Below are 9,469 nucleotides of genomic sequence, written 5' to 3'. Positions count from 1 at the left end.
ATTCCAAATTTACCCATAAAAGGAAGTGATTACGTAACGGTCTTTATCATTCTATTTGACAAGAACACTTTTTGAAATCATACAAACACAAAATATAAACAGCAGAATGTCTTTCTATTCATGATAACCCCTCAAAACGCACTCGGACCACCATTCCCAAACTCCATTCCAAAGCCATGGTATCCTTTGAGACTCTCATACTGATATCCCAACTGTTGCTGCGATGGCTGGGATTCCGGGATTTTAACACCACCATTCCATACGACACCAGAATTCCACTGCTGCCCATTTTCATCCATTTTCATCTTTTTGTCCGCGGTTCCTTCAGCTGCAGTTCTCGCAGAGGCAGTTTCGTATCGCTGGCGTTTGCGAATTATGTCTGATTTTAACGATAGGGGACGTTGCTCCTGGTGCAGCTTGAGACTACAAGTATTCAGAATGTTAGTCAATTGGTCGTTACAGCATATCAGAATCCCTGCACAATGACACTCACTAGAGACCGCAGGCATTACATAAGGTATGCCCCTCGTCATCTCTTCTCCAAAGCGGTGTTTTGGTTGTTTGACAATTGTGGCAACAAGCTTCCTGAACTTGACCAGCGGCATCCTTTCGCTGATCACGAGGGCGCATTGACTTTGGTCGATGAGAATTGTGCAATTTAAAGTACAATCCGCAAGCATTGCACAACAGTTCGTCATTGACGGATCGGCGCCACAATGGTGTTGATGTTGCTGCACAGTTTTGGCACTTTCCATCCCCAGATGCAGCAGTTGCTCCGCCAGCTTTTGGTCGTGGTGCGGATGGAGTGGGAACGGCAGATTGGCGAGAACTTGATCGCCGAGGCGCTGGTTTCTTTCCAGTCGGCTGCGGGAGTTGTGGAACAGACAATGGTGCAGATGAGGGGGCGACCGCTTGAGATACAGGTTGTTGAATTGGGACTTTTGATGCGGAAATCATATCTGACTGTGAACCGTTTTTCAAGACAGAGTACGACTCAGAATTAAGACTATATCCATAGGACGACCAATCGGTTTGAGTGAGCCCCGTGGTAGCTGGTGCGTAATTGTAGCCAGTTGAAATTGGCTGCTGATAGCCGTGGGAGTGCATCGGTGCAGAGGGTGGCAGCGATGTTTGATTCGATGTTGAAGGGACAGACCATTGCGCTCGTCCAAAAGATGGATTACGGGAGGAAGAACTGGAGACATGGTAAGGGGAAGAGGTGGGAGCAGCTGTGCACATGTCGGATTTAGAGTTCGATGAAACGCCAGTTACAGGATAGGTGTACTTTGAAGCTTGCCGCGGTTCTCCAACTCTCACATCTAATGGCATGGATGAGTTGGCAGAAAGGTTTGTGCGCGTGGACCCAAGAGAGTCAGGTACGGAAGTGGTGGAACTGCAGTTTGCCATCCGTTGTTGGTTCGGAGGTGCACTAGCACCTGGCCCCGTCTGCATCACCCATGACAAGGCGCTGTCCCCGAATGAGTCATCCTGAATGTGCGGAATAATAGTTGCATCCATGGTCTTCCCGGTTTGTGATGGCAGCGCACCAGAGGAACTCAGAGACGATTGCAGGTCTTCGATGTTCGCCAATCCGATATCTGCGTCTGCACCTGAGTTTCCAATACCAGTTTCCACATTCCACATATCTAGCAGACCATTTCCAAAGTCCATCGCAATTCCAAGATCCATCCAATCATTCGACATGTCCGTCTGGTCTAGAAAATCGGTGACACCGGAGGGTGTTTGAAGAATAGAAAGTGCGGTCTGCTGTGCTTGACTTTCCGCAAAGACCAGCTTTTGTTCCACCTGTTTTGGCTGCGCATTCAGGTCCTTTCTCGCGAGTGGTACAGGAGCGTTTCGCGGCGACACTTGAGAATCCTTTTCGCTAAACCGCTTTGTCGTCTTGCACGAAATCTTTTTAAACTGCATTTGATTCATCTTTTTGGTTTCTACCATGACTTGATGCAGATGCCACAACCTCCAAGAGAGATTCTCTAAACGAGAACCATTCTCCAAAGTGTCCTTCACCTGCATCACAAAGTTCGGTGAATACACTCCTCAAGTCATGTGTTATTCATAATGCAACCCACCTTTGTGCATGTTTTCCAGGTGGTTGCAAAATCATCTCCATTGTCTAAATTGGCGAAGGGAGCAAACTCGCTTTCGTGGTCCTGCCCCTTCACTTTCAGAAGGATGGCCGGCATACTGTAAGCGTCGTCTACAGTGTGTCAATCGAGGGAGTAGTCGATGCGAGATTGCAAGGCGAAGACGACGGTTGGAAAAAGGAAAAGGATGAAAGCCGCCTCGCCAAAAGCTTTCAGAGGAAATCCCGTTCAAGAGTTACGCAAAAACACGCAATAGAAAATGGCGGAGAGAGTTCAGTGAGAAAAGCCCAGCGGGAATATTGGAAATCACCCAATGAAAATGCATTTTGCCGATTTCGCTGGCACGTTTTTGCCGCAGTTCACGTGAGGGGATTGGATAAGGCGTGACATAATCATTGTTTATACTTGAACAAGTCGGAATTGGGAGACAATTGTCGGATTGCACCCAAATTCACAAGATGAGATCAAGGCAGTGAAAATAAATAGCTTTGCTTATTGAACGGAGGAAGTACCCAGTTGTTTTCGATCATGAAATGCATTTGGTGAATGGGTGATTGCTACTCCATCAGACCTGTTTCCTGACATGTCTCTTGGCCAGTATCGGAAGTACAATATCTCGCAAGATCGGTGGCCTTTTGTCCTCATCCTACAGCACATGGACCGTAACGACGCAGTTGTCGTGGGATTTCTCATACCCCCGGTTCAATGTAGCTTCAATAGTGTAGCAGGCAGGTTAGTGAGAACGAAATGTCTTGAAAAATTTAGAATCGAGCCTGGTGTATTTGGTACATTATATTGACATTGTCAAGTATCAGACTATGACCTCGGATATGAACTCGAATAACAGTCATCTTCGCCCCCGGCAAAATGTGTGAGAGACAACAATAGACTCGCAAAACGTAAAGCACGGCAACGATTCCAAAAACGCAGGGCGTTGAATCTCTGTCTCGCCATCACTACAGCCGAGCTGGTATATTTATTTCAATGGGCACAACATCCACTACGCAGCCCTTTCAGCAATTCCCAAAAAAATAAATCTTGAATCCGGTAAGAAAAAAAGAATATCAATCAACCCGATCAACGACAAACTCCATCAAAAGTCTCCATCCAATCGGCATCACGATCGGCATAAGGTAAATGTGCCCAGAGTAGTTTATGCGTGCCTTTTATTCCAGTTGAACCAAAAATGAGCGATTCTTACTTTTCAAAATAACAAGGTGTGATCGTGCTTGGAACTCACCAGACTCATCAAATCTCTCGCTCCCAGCTACAGCACTCTCATGAAACATCCAAAAATGCCCATTGTGGCATGCGGACATGCACTTGGTGCAAGGAGTTGTGACGTGATAGCCAATTACGTTCCCACTTTTATAAAAGGAATGCATGAGCTTTCTGTTTTGGGGTACGTTTGGTTATCATTAACCACTCACCATCCCAAACATGCTACATCACGAATTCGGCATTGGCAGTTTCGAGTGAGATAATCTTGGGCAACGAGCTGGACGCGCCTAATGGTGTGAGATGTGTAAGCAAAGAAAGGAGACTGGCGCAAAATACATGGGAGCAAAACAGAAACTCACCCTGAAGGAATTGTATCCGTTGAAAACAACTCAATCTATAAAGAAGAGTCAGTACATTGTATGCCACTTGGCCAGAGATGACCACATCAACTAACCCTTGTATCAGCCAGCAGAATGGCCTTCATTCCTCTTTTGCAAAGAACTTGTTCACAGAATTTACATGATAGCAGACACACTGCTTTGGCCTTGAAGCTTGGGTGCGTGGACAATGTGGGTTGTGTTGACGAGGTAGGAGGTGATTCAACCGACGGCGGTGATGCGGATCGAGTGGAACTTGGGGAATGGGACACTGCCCAATTCGACGACGACCGAGCGTGATTTGACCATGGCATTTGAAACTGGTATGGTATGGGATGTTGTTGGAAGACGGAATGGTTTGGTGGGTGGGAGTATCTCTCTCTTCTTTCTCGATTCCATTGTGATGGAATCCCGACTGGACCAACGACCATCCAGTTGTCGTTCCATTCTTGTACGGGAAATGGCATTTCCATCCATCGCATGTGAAGATGAGCTGCCCTAGTGGGTGCCGGGATGTAGCTGTGTTGCTGGGAGGGTACGGTTGTTCCTGATTCTGACATGGCTGTAAGGAGGATGATGGGTTTGTCGAAATTTGCCAGTCGAGGCTTCAGAAGGAACAGTCGGAAGAAGAAAAAGTTGTGAATGTCATAATAATCGCTGACATCCGGAGAATTCCCAACATATTCAAATACAACGATCTTACCAAAGTGTACTAAAAAAGCTCAAACATCAAACTATCCCCCATTCGACCCCGCGGGATGGGAGAAACCCGCTCTATTGAGGTAAAAACCCCGGACTGACAAAGCAACATTCTGCAGAAAACTTCCGAAATTGAACAAAGCGATCCATTCGGTGCGATAGTACTCAGAACCTGACGATGTCAAAAGGATCCCCAAAACAAGAAAATATCCGGGCCCCATCAAAACATTCCCAAGGGGCACCTGAGATTCGATCTAAATCTCCGAAGATTCCTTGCATTTTGCTATCCTCCACAACCGCAGGCTGATTATACCTGGCGAGGGCATTTGCCATCAGTTACAGGGCATATATGACTGCAGCATCTTGATTGCGATCAGTAGCCAGCTAGTAATGGCCCTGAATCCTTGTCGGAGCTGTGTTGTCTCTTCCAATTAATTGAGCATAATGTTCACCAGTCATGAGCACGAGACAACTACCGCGGATAGAAATCCTATAGCTTATCGGAGAATTTAATAGTGTATTGGCAAAAACAAATGTCAGTGCCTCGCACACCAGGGAATAAACCGGCGACAACCAGTTCGGAAAAGCTAAGCTACTACTAGGCAATTATACACGCAATACGTAACGGTTGTTCTAACCGGATAACTGCCCACCACCACACGCGGTCCCTACTAGGCCTTGATCTGGAACTCTTGATGGCATTGAAGCCAGACTCTTGCATCCAGGAGCGAATCGACTGGGCAGCGTCACAAGCCAGAGGATGTTCAGTGACAAGGCTTGGAGACTACAAAAAATGCATGTCAGAAGATCACCCGATGACAAGAAATAAAATGATGCAATCAGTACATACCAACCAAGCTCAACTAATGTGGTAGCATAACAGCAGCTTTGTTGGTTCCGAGTGGTTGCTGCTGGTTCCAGTTGGTTGTAGTCATCGGGAGGGCGAGGTCCTCGGCACCAGAGCAGTACTCTCATGATGGACTTGAGAGAGTGCTTGAGCGTCGGGCAGATGCTTCAAGAGTCGAGGGATAAAGAAACAAGATGGGGGGAAGGGGACGAGGGGGGGTTTATATAGGAAAAAGATTGAGTCATGGAGTGTCATAGATGTGGCAACTGCAGAATATTCCTCTCATAGATGGCTGTCAGATGGCCGCAAGGGATAGTAATTGCAATCTGTTCATTATCGCAGGTATTGGACCCGTTTTTCATACTGGCCACACATATCGGACCCGTTTTCTCATGATGGAGCATCTTTTGTGCATCGAACCATAGTTCATTTGCTTAGATCAAGGCATCTTGCATTTGATTCGATCCAGTGGCTGCATCTATCTGCAGACTGACAGTCTTTCTTGCCCAATTTAATATGTCAGATGGGCCCGAGAAGGTCCCGAGTCAAGTGGAACGTCCGTCTGTTTAAAAGTAGTGACATGCTTGATATGAACGATTGTCATTCAGGGTACTAAGTAATAAAAAATAAAATACTCTACACATAATTATCCGCCGACAGTCTCGCGTCTAGTAAATACTATAATCTGATTCCTCCCCATCCCAAAACCTTTTATCTACCGCCTCAATCTCCTCTTTAAGTGCCTCATCAACCTCCCTTCTCCGATCGTCCATCCACTGACGAATACCTTTTTCCCATAACGAATTAATCTTTCTCACAAAAAAGAATTCTCGAGGTCGCTTGCTCGGATCAGCCAATTGTGTCGAGTTGAGAGGTAAACTGACTTCCACTTTTCCGCCTGGTTCCAATTTTCCTTCGTCTCCGTTCTTTAGCCAAATGGGATGCATTGCCCCCTTTTCGAAATATATAAACCGTTTGCAATCGTTGATGACTTTATCACTCCAACCCCCTTCTGTGCTGCTTTTCGCCAAAGCGACCATCCCAAAGTAGCTTTCGTCTGGAATCCAGCTGTGCTCTGACCAAGCGAGAAGGTCATGAGCATCTGGGCTGCTGCGGAGGTATTGAACAAAAGCTCGTGGGAGAATCATCCATTGATGGTGCTTGATTGCTCGGAAGCGGTGATCCAATGGGAACCGGCGTTCGGGCGCCGTGGAAGGAGTTCGGACGGATGTACGAGATCGGGTAAGGAAGAAAGGCCGCTCAAGGCGCCATTCGATTTCAGAGTCGTACCAGTGTTCAATGTACGCTTTACCGGGATCTCGCTGGGAACACGGCAACAGTAGGTGAGCTGCTTTTGGTACATTGCCGACACATGACGAGTGCTCACCTCCAATATAGCATGAATAGCCTTCGAACTCCTAACAGGATAGTCATATCCACTCAAATTGATGACATAATCCCAGTCGGCCAGATCCATCAGGGTGAAAAACCCCTGCAGTTGTCCAAAGACGATACTGCTTGCACCCCAGTTCATGTTGAATGAATTCTCCATGACGAATATATTGTCACTATCGGCATAAACCTTGTGCGAACTCAACCACTTGTGAACCTCTGCACGGAAATCGGACCGCTTAGCATCGACATGGATGAGGAAAACGCCATCTTGATCGTAGAGAGCATCAAAGAGCGTGGAAAAGACGTCTAAGCGTTCGTGAACGAGAAGCAGATACGCAATCTTATAACGACGTCGGTTCGGAAGAGGCGTAGTTGGCGCAGAATGGCGTTGTTTGGGTGGTGGGTCCGAGCGATTTTTGATGAATTTTAGTGCACTGGATGAGGTGTTTGTTGGTGCATTGTTGGACCCTTCCTTGTCATCGGCATTACTGTCCTTCTTATCTTTGTGGTCGCCTTGCAGAACTGCATTGTCCTGCTCTCCGGTAGGTTCGACAGCTCGTCGATTATGTCGCCCACCCAGTTGCTTTTGTCCTCTAACAGGGGAATTTCCAGGCCCCTCTAACGTCAGCTCCGGAAAATATGCTGTCCCGTTCACATGCAGCAACCACATTCCATCGGTGGCAAGCGCATATTCATTTTTGCCATGAGCTGCCATGTAGCACGCAAAGCGACGCACATTGGTCGGATCAAAGGATTCATGCTCTGCCCATGACATGACATTATCATACACTTTTCGTGCAAGTGCATCAATCATACTCGCTGCCAAGGATCTTGAAGGATTCGCTGTTATGAGGTTGCCACCAAGTGGAGCTAAAAGTATCGTGAGCATAAATTAAACGGGTTTAAACAGACCCACACATCTTGATTGCAACAACACTAACCGATATGAATCCAAGCATTAAAGTCTGCTCCTTCCAGCGTCGTACACCATTTGAAACCCGCAAGCCTCACTTCTTTGGTGCCGTGCATTTTTAAAGCGAGATCCGGATTGAAAATCCGGGAAGAAGGATCCGAACTCTCTTGAATCGTGAATATTCGATCCAATTCTGCCTTTACTGTTTTGTCTGCTTGCTGTTTATTTGCATTTACTCTTTCCAGTTCGGACGCTAGCTTCTTTTCATACTCTTTTTCTATTGTCTGTCGCTCAACACCAATGCGTTGCGCAAGTTCAGCTTCTAGTAGTTGCTTTTGCTCATTATTTCGTCGTTCGCGATCAGCTTTAACAGCCTTTTCAATCTCCTCTTGAAGATTTCGCTTTAATGCATCATATTGCTCTAGCAAGTATGTAATTGTTTCATTGGAATTCTTTCCTGGGAATAGGCCTGCCAGCAGACCATCAGGTCGGGACATGGGTCGCCGTGAAGGATCAGAGTCGGGAGGTGGGACAACTGGGTTGGATGTGTCGGTGGAGCCCGTTATGGGATCTGGTAGTTTAGCAGCCGGTAGACGAGAGCTCCCCCTTCCTGGAACGAGTCGGGGCTCCTCTGAGTGACCTGCCTCGACGTTATGATAAGATGAGCGCTCGTCTGGACGCTCCTGTATGGGGACTTGCCCCTTTGGGTGCTCCTCCAAGCGACCTCCCTTGGCATCATGATATAATGAGTGATCTTCTGCATCGTTTTGGTGCTGTACTGCGGGGGGTCTCGCCAAAGGTGACGTTGTGGCGCGTATCACATCCCGATAGCCTCGTCCGGTAGGTCCACTCAGAAGAACTGTGTATGCTACAAAGCACATGAGGGCAATGCATATGACGCCGCGTAGACAGCCTGGTCTTCGTAATCGTTTTAGGATGGACGAGGGTGTCGCAGCCGGAGGCCCGCCTCCTCCGCTACCTTTCCCCATATGGCGAAAACTTCTACGTCCGCCCTGTATAATACTAGTTGGTGGTCGTTTGTCGTTCTTGTCACTGTTGCTGACGGCCGTTGCGAAACTGGTCAATGCCGCAAAAGGCGAGCTACGATCTAACGTACTCTTTTCCAAGCCGAGCATGGCAATAACGCAAGACTTTCAAAGTCCGATCTATCTATCCGCGACAGCTCTTCAAGGGTGTAACGCCTAAGACCTGCCGACATATAACAACATGAAAGGGATCGTCTAGTCGAGCGATAGCGAAATCAAGACTGCATATGATCGAATCCAAAAAACGAAAAAAAAGGGAAGAAAATCGTTGCGCAGCCCTTTGCAGAAGGTTGCAAATCGATACCCAACAAAATCCCAAAAGGTGTTCAATTTTTGGAATAAAGCGTCCGCGTTTTGCGGGGGGGTTCCGAACCACAGAAATCACTTGCGCAGTAAATTAACGTTTTTTTTTGTTTTTCTAAAAGGCTTGAAACCCAAAAAAAAACAAGAACGACGACCACGGCACACGATGAATGAGCTTCTGTAGCTTCTTTTTAATGTGTGTTGTTCTTTATGCGGAACCCATACACACACACATTGGACTACAAAAGGAGAGATGCTGGTTCCATTCAATTCATAAAGAGAGCCCCCCTTATTATAGCTTGACATGCGCCAAACAACCGTTGCTGATTTCAGTCCCATCACAAAACCCACGTCTCTTGGCAGATCGGGTACTCGCAAGTAAGTTTAAGGGGGCGCCAAGAGAAAAATGGATTGGGGACGAATGCAATGTCGCTTAAAACTCCAAATATCACCAATGCTTAAACTGTTGGACAAACCTATTCAGCAGGAATAACTGTTCCTGCGCATGTTGTTCAGCTTGAATGCTCAACTCTGTGCTCGCTTTTGGCAGAGTGTGCATTATC

General features: G+C 47.0%; 3 protein-coding genes across 3 annotated transcripts; all 3 read right to left on the bottom strand.

Moving 5' to 3' along the window:
* Positions 1 to 29: 29 nt before the first annotated feature.
* Positions 30 to 2,408, bottom strand: SPPG_04393 (uncharacterized protein). The gene is made up of 3 exons (XM_016752632.1): positions 2,091 to 2,408; positions 494 to 2,028; positions 30 to 423 (listed from the first exon to the last, which is right to left on the bottom strand). The coding sequence occupies exons 1-3, from the start codon at positions 2,202 to 2,204 to the stop codon at positions 132 to 134; spliced, it is 1,941 nt and encodes a 646-aa protein (XP_016608088.1). The 5' UTR covers positions 2,205 to 2,408; the 3' UTR covers positions 30 to 131.
* Positions 2,409 to 2,885: 477 nt separating this feature from the next.
* On the bottom strand, positions 2,886 to 5,447 carry SPPG_04392 (uncharacterized protein). Its single transcript, XM_016752631.1, has 7 exons — positions 5,253 to 5,447; positions 4,407 to 5,186; positions 3,781 to 4,308; positions 3,686 to 3,720; positions 3,536 to 3,613; positions 3,346 to 3,470; positions 2,886 to 3,268 (listed from the first exon to the last, which is right to left on the bottom strand). Exons 3-7 carry the CDS (start codon positions 4,261 to 4,263, stop codon positions 3,183 to 3,185), a joined length of 807 nt encoding a protein of 268 aa, XP_016608087.1. The 5' UTR covers positions 4,264 to 4,308; positions 4,407 to 5,186; positions 5,253 to 5,447; the 3' UTR covers positions 2,886 to 3,182.
* Positions 5,448 to 5,810: 363 nt separating this feature from the next.
* On the bottom strand, positions 5,811 to 8,920 carry SPPG_04391 (uncharacterized protein). The gene is made up of 3 exons (XM_016752630.1): positions 7,586 to 8,920; positions 6,637 to 7,514; positions 5,811 to 6,571 (listed from the first exon to the last, which is right to left on the bottom strand). Exons 1-3 carry the CDS (start codon positions 8,691 to 8,693, stop codon positions 5,918 to 5,920), a joined length of 2,640 nt encoding a protein of 879 aa, XP_016608086.1. The 5' UTR covers positions 8,694 to 8,920; the 3' UTR covers positions 5,811 to 5,917.
* Between the last annotated feature and the right edge of the window lie 549 nt (positions 8,921 to 9,469).

The sequence above is a fragment of the Spizellomyces punctatus genome (assembly GCF_000182565.1).
Source record: "Spizellomyces punctatus DAOM BR117 chromosome Unknown supercont1.7, whole genome shotgun sequence".
Taxonomy (NCBI): domain Eukaryota; kingdom Fungi; phylum Chytridiomycota; class Chytridiomycetes; order Spizellomycetales; family Spizellomycetaceae; genus Spizellomyces; species Spizellomyces punctatus.
This window is presented reverse-complemented; position numbering and strand designations above follow the sequence as displayed.